Source organism: Euwallacea similis, chromosome 6, assembly GCF_039881205.1.
Source record: "Euwallacea similis isolate ESF13 chromosome 6, ESF131.1, whole genome shotgun sequence".
NCBI lineage: Eukaryota > Metazoa > Arthropoda > Insecta > Coleoptera > Curculionidae > Euwallacea > Euwallacea similis.
Genome location: NC_089614.1, coordinates 6,648,584 through 6,667,059, shown reverse-complemented (window position 1 = coordinate 6,667,059; position 18,476 = coordinate 6,648,584). Strand labels below are relative to the sequence as shown.

Below are 18,476 nucleotides of genomic sequence, written 5' to 3'. Positions count from 1 at the left end.
TGACGGGTTTAGCCTGCTAACAGGAAACTCGTGTTTTCTACTTATAGGTGGTCTTCCTGATGTTCTAAGACATGATAAGTCGTGAAAATCAGCCGATTATTACACAGAGCTTCCTGAGGGCTTCCTAACCATAGCTTGACATGACAAGAGGCGGTGGCTAAATGCCATCATGTTTATTTAAATTATGTTTAAGCTTTTTACGACAATCAAATAAAATTATATGTTTAGACGCACAATAGTTTTGGATTTAAATCGGACACTTTCAGTGCAGGCACACTTTTAGTTGGAAATTAGAAAAAGATTTATATCGAATATAAGATGCCTGGACAAACAATGCGCTTTTACTTTAATTGCCCATCAATTTGATTGGATAGACCTGGCCATTGAGACAATATTTACATTAGGTGCATTAATCATCTGGCGTCAAGTTAACGGGAAACTTATGGAGAAACTGTTGGTAAATACTACTGCATAATATGTACCTACATTTAATACCCGGACATATAACTGCGTACAGGGTAACTGAGAATAGCGCGAATATACTGGTGACGATAATTTTTGAGGTCAAAAATGATTTAAAAAATGGTTAGGAACATGACGTGTCTGAAAATGCCTCCTAATATGCTAAAGCGGACTAAAATTTGCGCCACGTTTTTTTCAGAAATTTTGTAATTTGGAGAGCAAAAATTTCCACCAAAGGAGATGAATTTCAAAAAAATTCACTTTTCCATAGGTCGCACAAAAAAGTCTATCATCTATCTTTCTATAAACCTGTAAAAGATGGTGAAATGAGCTCATCTGGAAACAAAACTAAATCAAAACAGAAACTAACAAACTCAAAAGGAATAAACCTATAAACTCACAATCTAATGAAGAGCTAATCACTGGTTCACACGAATGCAATATAGAGTTTGCAGAATTATTCGCCTTAGGAAAGCTTGAAATATGTTCAAATGCACCACTAATGACCAATTTGAATATTCCTTGCCTGTACTTAGAACCACCGGCCCTAATGAAGTTCTTAGAATAATTATGAGTCTTCCCAATAAATTTTCTGCCCATTAAATCTTCTAGGAGAAGCCCCATATATGCGTTAAAGTTCATAGCTCAACTCGTGATTAGTCCCTTAAGCTACGTATTTGATGAATGACTGTATCAACTCCCATAAATGTTGAATCGGCTCTTAAATATGCTGTTACTGCCCGTTTTTAAAAAAGATGATCCTCTATGTATAAAGTGAGCTACCGATCTATGTATATATATATTCTGTTATCTTCTTCCAAGGTTTTTAAGAGGCTCATTCAATAGTTATAAACTATTCCTATATAATTTATTTCAGGGTTTGTCAAGAACGGTTTCAACCGGGGAAACCCACTAAGATGGCGATATTTAGTGTTATGAAAAGCATTACTTTAATAATAGATTTTAAAAAATTGGTCACTAGACTGTTCTTCGATCCTTTAAAAGCATTTGACATGATTGATCGTGAAATCCTATTACATAAATTACCTAATTATGGCATAAGAGCTGCTACGCTGGCTCGTATCCGGTCTTACTTAAATGACAAAAACACAGACTGTCTGCATTAAAATAGCAGGAAATATTAATTCTCATTTTTCCTTTGTTCGATATCGAGATTAAGTTTAAGGACATCTCTAGCCAAATATCTTGGAGCAAAGTAAGCAGCAAAGTCTAAAGTTTCAAGAGGGAAGTGCAGTCGCAGATGTTAATTTTGTAAAAAGTCATAAGCAACAGGTGGCAAGATATGGGTATGATAAATACATATGTGTATTTTATGATGTAAATGTATATGATAAATAAAGAAGTTTGATTACAAAAAAAGGTGACAAATTAAATTGCAAACAGTGCAGAACATGGCGTGGTCCTCAGAAAACACTCAGCTTTGGTAAAAGGAAAAACGTAAAAAAGTGTAATTTACAGAATCATTTTTCTGTAGCCTGTACAATTAAAATGTAGCGAATGTAGAGAGGAAAAGTAAATAAATTGAGGATGAAAGTGGAAGTGAACGGGATTCGTAAGAAACGCAACTACTCAAAAAAACTCTAGTAAAGCTAAGAGGCAATGTGCCGGTTGAAAAAGAAATTTATATTTGCACACAATTAAGAAACATTTTTAATAGAAATCAGACTATAGAAAATGTTTAATGGAATATAACAATACTCCATTAACAAACTAAGGTAAATTCATCCACCTTACTCGTAGCTAGTATACTTTAATCCAGAAAAAAATGATTCGACATCAACTGATATTTCCTCTTATAGTTTGGAAGCATGTTTACTACAGAAAACTGATGGAAACATAGAGGTTAGGACTTATGCTTCCCAACTGCTCATCAAAACAGAAAAGAGATACACACAAATCGAGCATGAAGCCTTAGCACTCATCTGGGCAGCAGAACAGTTCTCGGAATATGTAACGGGAATTCGGTTTAACTTGCAAACCGATCACTGGCCATTGCTGCAAGTACTAGAAACTAAACCTTTAGATAACTTAATACCGCTCTTACAGATCCTACGAATTAGGTTAATGAGATATAATTAGAAAATATGTACGAGGATAGTCCCAGAAGTATCCGACCAGACATATAGATGGCGATTTTTTTGTTAAAAGTTTGCTAATATTACAAAGACCTAACCTTAAAAAACTTATGTCTAAAGTTTGAGGGTGCTACGTTAATTTGCGTTTGCTTTGGAACCATTTTTAGTTAACGCTTTTAGAGATTTTGTGAACATGAAAAAAATTGATCATCGATAAATGATTTAAGACTTTCATTTGAGAAATCTTACTCCATCCAACATCAAAGCGGAATTAGATTCTATCCTGGGGGAAACTGGTCCTTCGTTAACAACTGTAAAATATTGGATGGCAGAGTTTAAACGCGGTCGTACGAGCTGCCAAGACGAACTCCGCTGTGATAGACCTAATGAAGTGACCACTCCAGAAATTGTGGAAAAAACTCACAAAACTGGACTGATAAAGTGTGCGAGTTAACAGACACGATAAGCATTTTAATAAGTACTTTACATCGCATTTTGATCGAACAAGTGGGCATGAGGAAGTTGTGTGCAAGATGGGTACCGCGATTACTCACATTTAAATAAAAACAGCGTCGTGACGATGTTTCAAGGCAGCGTTTGGCAAAGTTTCATAGCAATAAAGCCGAGTTTTTGCGCCGATTCATGGACCATGGACTATTCATAACCATGGATGAAACGTGGGTTCATCTTTTCATACCTGAGACGAAAGAGCAATCAAATCAATGGACTCAAAAGAAAGAATCGGCTTTAAAAAAAGCAAAAACCGTTCCATCAGCAGGATACCGTCAGTTTTTTGAGATGCACGTGGAATAATTTTTATTGACAATATCGCTAAAGGAAAAACAATAAATGGAGAATATTATACAAATTTATTGCAGCATTTGAGAAAAGAAATTAGGGAAAAGCGATCGCGTTTGGCGAAAAAGAAAGTCTTGTTTCGTCAATACAATGCTCCAGTCCACACTTCCGTCATCGCGATAGTCAAAATCAATCAACTTAGCTTTGAACTTTTTTCTCATTTATCCTATTCGCCAGATTTAGCCCCCTCAGATTACTTTCTATTTTCAAACTTGAAAAAATGGCTCGATGAAGAGATTTTTCCAGTAATAAAAGGTGGAGTCCGAGGTTGATGCTTATTTTTCAACATTCGAAGCTTCTTACTATAAACAGGGTAGAGAAGCCATAGAAAATCGCTGCAAAAAGTGTGTCAATCTTAAAGGAGACAATGTTGAGAAATAATGTAATACTTTTTAATTTTTTTCTTTAAGCATTACGTCGGGTATTTCTGGGACTATCCTCACATATTACACTCTGTGAAAAAATTTAGTAGTGACAAACGTGTTATCCCATCATTTTCCATTGAAGTGGAACCTCCGGATGAGAATGAGTTGGATGGTGAAGCAGACGTTCATTTAATTACAAGATTATTACCTATAAAAAGCTATGTTCAAGAGGCAATGAAGTTAGAACTATAAAAAAAAACGGTATTCTTCATAAACTTGTTAAGGCAGTAGCATCTATATACATAAAACTTAAAAAAGTAATGAAGAACACTTCTAAATCCAAAATATTATCCTAGAAAAAGCTCTGCTAGCAGACAGCACAAGTGATTCTTCCGAGAGTTCTTCATATTAAAATCATGGTAAAACCCTTTGAGTGTGAGAATACAGTTTCTTTAAAATAGGTCTATCTTTTAGTTTTTTATGGGCTTTTTAACAAGTTCCTTCGTTCACTGACTTAAGTAACGGTTAGTAATTTCAGGTTAATGTCAGACTCTAATATGTTTAAAATCTGAAATGAATATTTCAAAGAGCACATAGTGATCGAGTAACCCAAACAACTTTCCTAAAAGTCTTATAGGGTGATCTTGAACTGTAATGGTTATTCTTACTTTAAACTCCCTCGTCGCGTAAATTGTACCTAGTAAACTCAATCCTCGTCTTAATTAAATTGACTTAATTTTCAGAAATAGAGTTACGAAGTATGCACATAAAAAAATACCTTTTTAAAATACAGGTAATAAAGTTCTTGACATTGTATATTTATGAGGTATTTCCGGACACACGTCCATAGGATTTTTTTTTTTTAATTTTAATGTTGCTCCCGGATAGAACAAGTAATTTTCTGGTAGCAGCAAAACCTGCCCATCTGCTAGATAAAGGCGGTTTTAAATTATTGACAATTTCCTTTAGAATACACCTTGTGTTGACTAACAATACGTGACTAATCGTAAATACCATCCAAATTACCTATACTTAACAGGGTTAACCGAAACTAATCTGGTTATGATTACATATAAACAACCGAAGATAGAATACCTTCGCCATTCTGTCAGAAATTTAATTATGCCCCTGAAAAGTCTTGAAACTGAAATGTGAATAACTAAAAAGAAACTTCTGAAGGGTAAAGGAACGAAAACCATGAATTGAGATTTGAATCAGATTTTGCCGCCATGACGGACGCAGCAAATGCTTGTTTGTACCGAGATGGTCGACGGATAATAAAGTTCGTTTTACAGCGTTTTCCCTTTAACAATTTGTAAGAGTTCAGTGGCGTCACTGAAGTCACTGAAGAAAACTGCATCTTACAATGCCTTTCTCCCAAAACCCGGTTAAAAAGGTTCTAGAACGGCGATAAATCATCGACCAATTAAGTTCGAGTATTGGCAATTTATTACCTATCAACAGGTGAATATGAATTTCACTATTACGTATAATTTGCAATTCTCGAGCTTCAACAGTATGGTGGAGTTATTTGTAAGCGATTAATAGGTAGTGAAGTTTTCCTACATTCACGCAACAATTTCATGGTGAATGAGCTAAACCACAACGTGCAAAATTACTGAAGCTACCACTCATGAATTCGATTTCATGTACGGTTCTTTGTCAAGTAGGTGTACTAACAGTCGTCTTGTCCAAAAAATGTAACTTCTAGGACATATCTCAGTTGCCGTTACACCGAAATTATTAACTCTGCTACCGCTAATGCAAATTTTTGTTCAAATCCTTGGTGCGTGGATAGTTTACATCTTCTTCTATAAAACTCTTTGAATATTAAACATGTGCAGCATATGAAATTGCTTCCTTTAACTGGTTAATGGCTCTAAACCAAAGCGAATTAATACGATTGAGCCGTTTTAACTGCAGATTAACTTTAAAAAATATGATTATTGATTTTAAGACATCAAGAGTTTCCTCAAAATAAGAAAAAATCTATCAATGATGTACATGATAGAACTCGTTAGGATTTAAATGTTGGGTAGTACATGCAAATTGACATCTTATGGTAATTGAATGGAGACTTATGACACGGTATCGGTTTTTTCTCTGCAAGGAAAAATGTTTCAATCTTCGCCCAGTAATAAAGTAGTTTATATCAAATATTTACACTTCAGATATATCGCATTATAGACAAACATGGCCTTAAATGACAAATAATATAAGCAATAATTTCCAGGCGGGAGTGACATAATTATGAGAATAATTAACATGTCGTTAAGATCAATGTGGAGATAACATTAACAAGAACACCCACAGTTCCCAAGCCCCTACTTGACAATATATTAAAAGCTTTCTTGGCAAATCTGATTTAATTATGAAGCTGTTTTCTATTTAACGAAACCACAAAACGATGTGAAAAGGCCTAAACCGCAGGCTGAACTGAATAATGTGAGACTAAAATATTATAGTCGAACAATCATAAATTGCATCGGATAAACATTTCAATCGAAATCAATCGATCAAGAATCAATTTTATTGTGGGTTCCGTTTTTTTTTTTTCGATTCACTAAAGCCTAAAAGAGGCCGTTCTCACGAAAATCAATCCAATGAAATTGAAATGAAAATACGTATCTTTGGATAAGGATGGACTACTTTTGGTTGAATAATTACCGATTACATTACTTTCTGCAATTATTCTAAGCGGCCCCATTTACTTTGCATGGATCGCAGAAACCGAATTAATCACACAAACTACTCTTGTGTGTCTTGGCCAAATATTTATTTAGAAACAGTTGCCACGAATGGTCGCGTACCAAAAAAAGCAAAATATTTACATTTAAATGCAAAATATTTTAAGGAAGTTAACAATCAGCAGCTGAACGGATTGGAACAAAACCCCATGGCCAAATATTAACCTACGAACTCGTGAGATTTCGTGCTCAAACAACCGATGCGAATGGACTAAATGGAATGCCCAAAACCATACATACCATAAAGGTATGAACACGCTGAGACTTGTCCAAATTAGGCGGCGTTCTTAATGTCTTTCGCACCGCAAAGGTTCCATTAATGTTAGGGCACGTTTATTCGATGATCACCGCTCGCGATTAAAAGGACATCATCCGAGATTAAAATATTTATGGCGTTGGTCTTTATGAAAGCATATTGGCCAATCGAATTTCAATAATCTTAAACTAGGGCCCAAAAAATGAGAAAAAAGCCGTGTGTCCAAAAGTGCTGTTTCCCCAAGTTTCCAGCCTCTATTTAAAACCTCATTAATAAACTAGCAATCTTACTCTTCTCAACTCAAGTCGAGGATAGGTCTTATTAAAAACCACTTACAACCTAGGTTTCCTCTTCTTTGGACGGTTAATACTATATTAACGGAGCCCTGTTAAGGAAGTAATAAAATGAGAACCAAAGAAAACTTGCTAAAACTAGGAAATTAAGGTCTGGGAATTAACTGCAACTTATTTCTATTAAAACAGCTATTGCTTAATATTTCCAGTGGACATTAATATTAATAGGCTCTGATTATATGCGAGCTTAATGGAATATGTGATGTTACAGGATAGACTATGTAGAGGCTGTGGTGTAACTTTGGCACGAGAAGTGAAAAATGCTAGTAATAGGATAGATATTTTCATGTTAACTTTAATACGATTTAGCACTATTGCTGATCGAAGTAATGGTGTTGATGTAGAAAATGTACAAAGAATAAAATCCTCCTTTATCTTTGTTGTATAGAATGCAACAACGCTAAAGGAGGCGAGGTTAAGTGGTTCTGAAGTGGCTATATGGGATTGAAATTATGCAAATAATTTCTATTTTGCATATAACTACACGCACTCCAAATATGTTCTACTCAGAGTGTATTTGCTAACATACTGGCAAAGTTTGCTTCGGACGGCACATTATAGCTAACTGAACAGCGTTTACAAGTTTAACCTACTGGCATGAATTATATAGTATTTTTCTTTATGTCTGCATCTTTAAGCGGCACACAACACGTTTAATAAAGAACTATTGGGAAATATTAAAAAATGAAGAAGCAAGATGTTGTGTGTAACGTAATTACATATCAATATGTTCTACTTGGAAACGCGAAAAGTTAATGAGTGCGATACCGTTGCAAATAATGTACTTTTAAATGCACTACCGTAATCACTTATTACATCAAAGTGACACTAAAACAGAGCAATAATATTATAAAGCAGCCGTTTAAACTTACAAGTAATCTAAAAAATTAGGATGCATGCCTTTGAGCTAGGTCACGGCTGCAATATTAGAATGATAAAGCAACTTTAACAATATTAATCGCTTATGGAGCTTAAATTACTCATTCTTTAACCACAAGTAACAGTTAATAAAACTCCACGGTTTCCGAATTTTTTCTATGAACTAACTGTCCTCAAGTGAAATGTCACTGTTGAAAATCTTCAAGACTATCTGCCAAGCCGATTAAAAAACTTTCATGCACTATTTGACTTCTCTGATCAATTTTTGTTCTATCTCCCGAGGAGCCCCATATATTCCTTTGCCACAGCGAAGCTACTTACGTAGCGGACTGAATCAGATTAGCCTACGATGTTCCATAAAATATGGCTAATGGGCAACTTACACACTGCGTGTTTACAAATCAAGATAATCGACCATTTTTAATGTGCACGAGGCGCAAAGAAGAAGTGCATAATTTTCATTTTAAAAAATACACTTTTGCTTCCATAAGATACAATGACCAATAAATAAGTCAGTTCATAACCCATTATACGAGTTGGGAATAGGTAGGCTCGCTTTGCTATTAACTGGTAAACAATTCATCATAACGAGAATGGCAATGATAAATGCGGATTCAATAAATCTCAGGTTAAAAAGAGAACAGTTAGTGTTTTTCTGCTGCACCACTGGTGAGTACCACCAACGGATATCTATTTATCAAACCGAGGAAAAGGTTGGAAAATCATGCCTTTAAAGTAGTCAGGTAACCTTGCATTTTTCTCTTTTTTGCAATCTTAAACTTTTCAATGGGAAAATCGAGATAAACAGAAAAATGAAAAATATGGTAAATAAAAAAAGTAATAAACAACTGTACTACACAATGATAATGTGAATAGCGCAATTCTTGAAACTCATGAGATGGATAAGTTAACGATGACATAAAACCATTCAATTACAGAAAACACTAAAGAGAAAAATAAAAAGAATATACAGTTTTAATGCCCTTTCACAATCATCAAATTGTTTTAAAAGGTCGCGAACACAGTGAGTTTACCGCATATCCAGCCAACCCAACATACAATTTCGCGCGTAATTATAAAAATTTTTGTCACTTCTACTAGAGTTTATTCCCTAACTTACCAAACACTAAAAATCAATCCAGAGAATCAATTCAAAAACTCTTTTTATCCTACCTAGGATTACAATTTTAGTAATTCGTAAAAAAAACATATTCTCAGAATATAAAAGGCGTTTTTTTTATAATTTTTTAAACGTAAATAAAGAGAGTTTTGAATTAACTTCCTCAACTAATGACTCTACTTTTTACCATTTCCTATTCACTATTTCCGAGCTCTCGAATGCCAAAATCTACACACATGAATTTCGACCTACTCAAAACCTAGAGAATAATGCATGAAACTAAGTAAGCTGTTTCTTAGTTGATGGTATAAAATTGAAGGGAGTATTAATTATCCCTTCACCGAAAGTTTGCTGTTTTTACATCTAGGCTTTCATTTTCTAGACCCAAGATACATACACCTCAAGGATCCTGTCTTTCTCCCACTCTGTTTAATGTATTCATCAATGACTTACCAAACGGCTTAGCGTCACGAGGACGACAAGAATTTATCATAACAGCTCCGAGCCCCATGGAAATTTTAAGAAAAGCAAAGACACCTGTCCAATTAATATCGGATTGACCCGAAGAGAATGAAGTCAACCTGAACACAGGAAATGACAGGCAATGCAATTTGCAAGTAAGAACAACTAACTGAATTACAGTCTACTTATAAAAGCAAGAAAAAAACAGAAAATATTGAAAGAATTAAATTCTTGGGCATATAATTGAACCAGAAACTAACGTGGACGCCGTACATTGAAAAATGCCGTCTAAGCTAGACTCTTACTTTTTTTTGGTAAAGAAATATTTAAAATACGGTGTGAGGAGCTTTTAAACTTGTATTTCGGCCTGGAAGAGTCCACGTTGGCTTATGGCATAATCCACTTGCAACGTTTATCCACATAATTTTCCAGAAACAAAAGAATGTAAATTACTTTTACTCATTGAATGTAGTTCAATGTAATTCCTTCGTTACACTTATATCCATTGATATCTGCATGATCATCACACCTGTTTAAAAAAATGACCCCCATTTACAGTTCTCAAGACTGGCAGTCGTATAGAGTAGTACGAATTATATCGGTGAAGTGTCCTAACAAACTTCGGAGAATAACTCATGACTTCAAGTCACTAAATCTCAATGAGCAATCGAAGAACAAAGTAAAAGGTTTTTTCCTAAGAGAATGCTACGTCCCTATCAACGATGATTTCAACGAAACCGAGCTCTCAGGCTTGTAAATATTTTACTACTTATCATGTGGATGCGAATTTAATTGTTTGGCTACAATTTTTATGCCTAAATGAGACGCTAGATTTACGTTGGTATGTATTGTAACATATTCGTCTGTAATGTTGTTGACGGTCCCATAATCGTTCAAGCTCTCAGTCAGGACTATTAAGTGGCAAAAATAAACAGTATGTGGTTTAGGGCTCGCATAACCATATGATTGCCAAGCCAAATGATTGTGAAAATCTAAAGAATAATAAATTTTCCCAGAATAACAAATAAAGGAAACCGTACAACGATGTAGATAATGACCACCCTATACACACTTGAGTAGAAAAACCACGTTTCAAAAACACGAAATGTGGGGATTAAAGACGAGTCGCATATCTTTAAATGTATTTTCCCTTCACACCTCTAAATGTGAATTTAAGTGCAGTAGATAACAATTAATATTGAGAAGGCAACTACATTCAATGCATGAGAGCCAAGGAAGATTTTCCCAGGTAACAAATAGCGGCGATTACCTCGGACATCAAACATATGCTCCAACAAGAATTCAGTTGCCACAAGTAGGACAGTTCTGAAATTAATAATAGCACTCTTGAGAGCGAGAGCTGCTAGATTATATGGCGTTACTGGCATTATTTATAAATCTTGACCTACCCTACACAAACACACGATCAATCAGATACACACCCACTGAAGACTTACTATACACATGCTAGTTTTGTAATAAGTACTTACGACTTTCTCTTCATAGGTAACAATGCCTTTAATTGGTCATCTTGGATGAACGTAAATATAAGACGTAAATAGGATATTTTCATGTTTGTGATAAAATTTCATATATTCTGAGAGACATATGTTTGAACACGCTTATCATTTTATAAAAGCACATGTCGAATTTTTTCTTCTCGGCTCTTTCTCCTTCGACCCAATTGAGTTGTATAGCTGGATGTTCTTAAGCTAGAGCCAAGTTTCCAAAGCACCAAACAAGTGATTGAAAAGGCATATGTATGCCTGCAGCAAATCGAAAATCAGTAGACGAATGGTATAACCCCAATATACATATTTGGGAGAGGTTAAAGAACACAACGAATGCAACACGCCATCATTAAAATTCTGTTAGTGATTTGCATCACCATAAAAGAGATTTTTGATGTTACTTGACACAGTCCCGTAGGTAGCTGTAGCTAACAATGCGGAAGGCGGATTTACTTTACCTTAAAATAGATTATTGCATTTGTATAGGTGAAATATTTCGGTCGTGCAGCTGGGAATACTTGTTTCATTGTTAGTAGACTTAGAACAATATAAATTTCGGAATGTGAGAGACGAACAGTAACGATATTAAATGGAGGCATTTAATTTAAAACATTAAAACCTTGAACACTAAATTACTATTTAATAGGACATAATTGTTTAAAGTTCACTCATCATTCTGCCAGGAATTGATTGTAGCTGCAGCAAAATTTCACCGAAAATGCATGCGTAGCAATTTGTAGTTATATCGTAAGTGGATTATATTTAATTAAGATTATAAGGAAATTTGCTGAGCATAAGACGATTATCTGAACAATCCCAAGAACACATAAACCATTGTAAGGCTCATTTAGCTGCACGGCCCAAACGGCTGAATCATCGTGAGAAAACGCTGACATCACCCCATCATCCCACTTAAAAAATTGGTATTGATTCTCTAAAACCGTGTAATATTTAACAGTTATTTATTACCATCTACATCAGTTCCTGTTTGCAACTAAGCGTGCTACAAAAAGGCTCTCCTAGAGATATATTTCTCGTAATTTGCCATGGCATAGGAACGTCTAATCTTGGCGCACAGAATTTCTGTGTTCTCCATAGATTACAAAATAGTAAAACAAGAACAAGATAGCAGATATTGGCTTTAAGCTGGGAAGATCTCAGGGTACCACAATGATCTATAAAAGGCGCCGACCAAGCAGCGATGGAGTCGTGACTGTTCGGCCTTGACACTGAGTTAGTTTTGCTTATTTCTGCCCTCTCTGGGGTGCAACATATGCACGTACCAGGTCAAATCTTATATAGTATCCTAGGTCATAGCTGGTTGCTCAGGATTTATGGACTGTTCAGAAAATCGACAAAACGCATTGTGGGAATGGGTTTAAATTGTATATCTTTCTTTGAAATCTGCCTATACAGAGTGTAAAGACTAGAGACAAAGCATATCTTCTTGAGAGAAGCCAACTTGAAACTATCAGCATAATTCTATCGGAACGCCATTAACGAATATGGGTATATTATGGAAATTACACGTAAGAAACGCCAACGAAATCATAAACATGATAATTTAAGTCCTTGAAGAAAAACTAAAATATAGGCACCTACAGAAGTGTATTCGCCAACAACCCATCATATACTTAAATATCTCCAGGAAGCCTCGATAAAGTTTTTTCGAGAAATATGTAACAGTAAAGCGAAGCATTCAATAATCATCAAGCAGATGCTCTCGATCGGAATTATGCAAATCGTAGCAAAACAGAAATCAGAGAAGCAAATCTCGTGCACTATAATTTTTACTTTTCATTTAATAATTCAATTGCCACGATTCCGTCAATGCGAGTTGCTTCTTGGATAAATTCATTGAATTTAAATGTAATCGACCTCAAGAGAGCTCCCACAACCTTCGCATAATGCAGAATACATTGAAGACCTTCATGACTAAATTCAAATTCCTGCACATACAAAGAAATTGCTTTAGTTTAGATACTTATTATTTATTTTCCATTTTATTTCTGTGCGGGTGGTCATATACTTATTGTTTACATATATGGATAAGTCTGCAAATTCGCAGCTTTGGTTTAATATCTAATTTTAATCATGAAAGCAACGAAAATTTTGCAAATTTTCGTAATCTTCAAAGGTGAAAATGCAGAACGCGAATGTGTTTAACTCGCCAACTCAAAATTAATTAAAAAATTTAGTCCAGCCCTGATCTACCTAAAAAGATGATAAACATTCTCACCAATGGTTTCACTTTGCAATTTCAATTTGTAATTCCTATGATACATTCCTTCTTTTAGCGGTAACAATTATAGCTGTCTAGGTAAACCAATGGCGACAATCTTGAACATCCCTGTCTGAAAACAGACCCGTATTGGATGTTCAATAGAAAAATTTTTATGTTACTACATAAAATTTCCTTATATTCGAGATTTCTAAAGTGTGATACTGAAAAATCTCCATCCCATTTCGGGTTCGACGTCCATTTAAAATTTTAAAAACGCCACTTTCAAAAATACAGTAAATCATTGATTGTGAACCATATAATTTCTTTCAGAATTTATTACCACTGCCTGCCGGTGCCGGTGCTGCATTGGTCAAACCCACCAAGTACCACTACTACCCTCACAACCAACATATATATTTACTTCCTGAATGTGCAATTCAACAGGTACGTTAATTTTTACTTGTCCAGACATGCATATACGATATGGTTTTTATTTCATAGGTTTGTAATGCTGTGTACGTAAGACTGAACTGGACCCAACCCCTATGTGCATGCCCGTCAAGGTATCGAGATCCCTGTTCAGCGTCTCTAAACTCTGACGACCTTCATACCACGGAGTTGAGCATTAATAAAAAATCAAGGGTAAGCTTAGCTATATGCAAGAAACGATAAAAAGTAATTGAACTCGTACGAAGAAGCCTGATATGACACGAATAACGAGCGCGAACTTCTGACAACCAGTAGATTAGGATCCATATGAACAAGGCCTTTAAGTATGCAGATGCGCTGCCATATACCTATGTCAGAGAAACCCGAACATGATACAAAGTATGCAAAGGCATGCAATTATGTGAAATCATTTTTGCTGTCATAAAAAATAGCTATAGGGCAAACGATAACATAAACGATAATGGTCTTCGCCTTAATTACAAAGCTCAATCAGGGCCATAGAAAGACGTCGGTTTGCTTGACACTGGCATTTGAGAGATTTAAAATTAAACCGCAATACAAAAATGATTTTAAAAACAAAAAGATGTATAACTGGTTTTTAATTCAGAGACGAAACAATCAATTTTCTTGAGTGAATTCGGTGAGAGTAAAATTTCATTCATTAATTGCAAAATTCTTTCAAGAGGTATAAGTATAATACATAGGTGTTATCTTAAGAACTTTTTCATTAATGCGAGCATTAGATGAACGTGAGCATAGGAAAGCCATTGGGTGGATATTCTAGTTCTGTAATCCAATAATTAAATAAAAGTGCAAACTGATACTTTAGCAGTAAAATTCGCTTAACTACTTAACTTTAATTCAAACGTATCTGCCACTTAAGACTGCTGTTATATTATTATATAAAAAATTTGTGCACTTGATTCAATGAGGACTAATATTCGGTGCACTCTGGCGAGGCATAAATTAACATATTAAAATATCTGCTAGTGAATAATGAATCTATTATTCTCTATCTATATCTCTATCTCCCTCCATTTTTATAGGGCAGACAATGCCGAAGATTCCACTCTACATTTTTTAATATTCATAAGGTGCCTCAAGACAGCATTAACAAATAATTATTATATTCTGGCCAATTATTCACACAAGGACGCATATATGCACGAGTGACCCCGGGGCAGCAATAATGAGCATCAGGGCTTGTTCAGATTAAGAAAAGTGGCAAAAAAAAAAATCGTCAGCGAGTTTAGCGCTCGTTAGGTGTAACAAAAATATTCAAATTGGGGATTGCTAAATTGCATATCTCCCCAGGGGTTGTTCACAACAATTTCGCCTCATCTAAGCTTGAGTTCAGTTCTATGGATTTTAATTCATGCATATTTTCTAGCCAGAAATACTTGTATATTTTCAGAAGGCGGTAACGTTGGTTAAGACCTGCGAACCAACCAGCGAGATGAGAATATGCAGGGCCCCGAGAGATTGGTCTTTACTAGCTTTGCAAAACATTCGGACAGGAAAATCACATTACTTAGTTATCTGTAGATGTCCTGACAGTAGCACACTGGGTAAAATGCCAAAATTTATCTTAAAAATCAATAGACAAATGTGCATGAATTTCAGAAGGACCAATGTCGCATGATCAACCGACTTATGCTAGTGTACCAGGAATAAGGGTCTACGGAATGATGTGCGTTGATAATAAACGTAGAGGAAGGCCTCTGAGAACTACACGGAGTCTGGAAATGCCTCCATTTCCATGGCAGAAAGCGAGAGAGCTAGCAGAGTCGGCATTATGGGATTAATCACTCGCATTTCCGTACTATAGTTACTATAATAGTTTATGTGATTATGGAAAATTACTTAAATCTGAAATTAATTGATTAAATATTTATGATATATTTAAACGATGAAACATATGTTTTAAGTTCATTTAAGCTGACTCTCGCTGTATTTTTTAATAGAGCAATTAGTGGCAAAGTACAGTAAGGTTTACATAACTGGTAAGACGATCTCATGGTGTAGGCACAATGAAATATCTTTTAATAAAACTTGTAGTAGTGCCTACAATATCAGTGTGACATTCATCACTGTGCTGTACCTAATATTATTTATTGCAGTACTAATATTATATTTACGTGCTTCGTGTTTCGTTAACTCGCGAAAGCGGAAATGATTAAAAAAGAGCGTGAGTTAACGGAATAAAGTACCTACCAAGTAAAAGCTATGTGTAAGATATAAAGATATATTTGGCCATATTTAAAACGACCCAAATTCTCTCATCGTGGCTCCATTACCAACGATGAAGAGTTGTTTTGTACAATTATTCACCACCTCAAGAGACACACAAAACTTTATCCCAAATAGCACAATGTACAGATATTTACGTTTTTAAGTATGGCTAAACGTTGGGAATTTCCACCACCGCATCTAATAATTAAATAGCACCATAGTCGGACTTAGGGTACCTATACGATAAACCTAGTTTTACGATAAACTGCAACCTACTAGGAAAAATCTTGTATATACAGTACACCCGATAAATAAAAATAACAACCGAGTATTGTTTCACTTTAAAAAAAAAGAGTAAAAACTTACCCAAAATCGTCGGATTTACTTGAATAGTGGTTTTAAACATAGGTTCCATCAATCTCTGATCTCTCGCTTGAAAAGCGGTCTTGAGAGCATTGATAGCTGAGGACTCCTCTGCAGAAGACATCTGAGGAGTAATCTCCTCCAGGTCGAGATCCCGTACTAGTCGAAACTTGCTTACTACGAAGGCACAGTTGGTAATGGGCTCATGGCAAATAGGTCCGGCTTTCAAAAAAGTATGAAAAGCATTCAGCAGACATTGGGCTATTAAAGTCCTCTTGTCAGTAACATTGGTTTCCAGGAATATATTTTGAACGTAGTCTTCAGTGTTATTAATAAGAATATTTGCACAACCTTGAATTTTTCCGACGCTCCATATCTTATCCCCGAAAGATGCCCATTGGGGCAAGCCTTCGTAAGCACAAGATTGAAATGCGGACTTTAAATGGTCTTTTAAATATGTCACAGCTCGATTGGTTACATCACTTTTAAAGGTTTTCGGCTGAGGCTGTAGGGACTCAGCCGCAGCTTTGTCGTTAAATCTATTGATTAAATCTATAAGACTGCAGTGTTCATACTCTGACACAATTTGCAATAATTCGTGATTGTTGTTGATTATATTTCCAACCTTTTGCGGCAACCGGACAATTTTCAAAGAAAATACCCTGTAGTCATTGGTAAATTCGTCTTCTAGTACTACCTCATTAATATCATTTAGTATCGTTTCTCTCAAAGCCACCATTGGTTGAGACACATTAATATTAATGTTAGCAAATCTATGTGTTAAATCCTCCAAGCATTTTGCCAAATGCACATCTCCAGCTGTCAAAAGCACCAATTCTCCGGTTTCTTGCATCATAACTTGCACGCAGGAGTCACTTTGCATTAAAAGTTTCAGAGCATGTCGCAATACTTGAAGTTGCTTTGGGTCTATAGGCTGGATCGCGTATCTGACCACAGGGGGTGGGATGGGATGCTCTACTAAAGGTACTGCATACAGTTCAGTGGATAATGTGGCCGTACGAATAACTGTAGTTTCTAATCCATCAACTCCACACAGATTTCCGGCAGGGATATAATCAGTTTCCACCATATTTCGTCCAATTAGGAGGTACAATTTTTTAATTTGCACTTTGGTACGATATTTGTTACCCAAAGCAGATTGCTCAGCTTCATTAGGCAAATATCCATTTAGCAGAGTATATATTTCCTGACCAACCCGTAAAGAACCAGTAAACACTCTACATAATCCTATAATTGCATTTTCTTCTTCCATTCTTTTTATTTCATCTTCTGGGGTTGGTGGATACGATATTTCACTCTCAGAGTCTCTTTTGGGCTGGGTTTTTGCTTCTGCATTGGGTTGGGTTGCTCTGGGTTTTCTAACAAATGTTGTTAGGCTAACAGCACTGTTAAGCAGTTGCTTTTTCACACAAAACATTTTTGACACATAGCCTATTGTAGGACCATCCAAGGAAAGGTTCTTGAAACATGGAACCATTTTGTCTACACATTTGTTCAGGTAAGGGTTCTCAATGTAATGATTTACATTTAACAGATATTTAATTTTTGCCTTTCCTATGTTACTTGGTGAAGGAATTACATTCAAACATTGAATTAGAAGGGTATAAGCCATAGGACTCCAAGCTGACAAAATGGCCTTTAGTTGCAATTTTGGATCGTTTGAAATGAACAATTCTCGGGTCGGTACAGTTACCCCAAGCTTATTCATAATAATTGGAATCTGAGTATCATCCCTTCTAATAACAAGGGAATGGTAAACATATACAATAGTTTTAAGACACAGCTGTGTAAATATATTGGGTTTCAGCTTTTCTATTGCACCATTTCTTACAAAACCTTTAGAATCTACCCAGCAATTAAAATCCCACATTTTCTTATTAAGACTGTCTACAGTCTCTTCTTTAACAAGATTAATAGTCATGCAGCTAAACTGTTTTGTTGTAAATGCCCAACCATCGGCAGCGCTAGCGAATACAACATTGCCAGTATCTGGACTGAACAGCAATCCTGTAATAAAGGACCACTTTTGGCATTTGAACATTTAAAACAATATATGTTTGTATGTTACGAGTTCAAG

General features: G+C 35.4%; 2 protein-coding genes across 2 annotated transcripts in view; one reads left to right on the top strand and one right to left on the bottom strand.

The window, feature by feature from the left end:
* The window catches only part of dsx-c73A (doublesex cognate 73A), a 36,928-nt gene extending 20,604 nt beyond the window's left edge, over window positions 1-16,324 (top strand). The window contains exons 2-5 of the mRNA XM_066390957.1: window positions 13,664-13,777; window positions 13,835-13,975; window positions 15,198-15,351; window positions 15,407-16,324. Coding sequence (XP_066247054.1) covers window positions 13,664-13,777; window positions 13,835-13,975; window positions 15,198-15,351; window positions 15,407-15,588 — 591 coding nt within the window. The 3' untranslated portion in view covers window positions 15,589-16,324. The remainder of the gene's footprint in view (window positions 1-13,663; window positions 13,778-13,834; window positions 13,976-15,197; window positions 15,352-15,406) is intronic.
* Window positions 1-18,476, bottom strand: part of LOC136409455 (elongation factor-like GTPase 1) — a 59,317-nt gene that overhangs the window by 39,786 nt on the left and 1,055 nt on the right. The window contains exon 3 of the mRNA XM_066390951.1: window positions 16,382-18,406. Within this exon, the coding sequence (XP_066247048.1) occupies window positions 16,382-18,406 (2,025 nt within the window). The remainder of the gene's footprint in view (window positions 1-16,381; window positions 18,407-18,476) is intronic.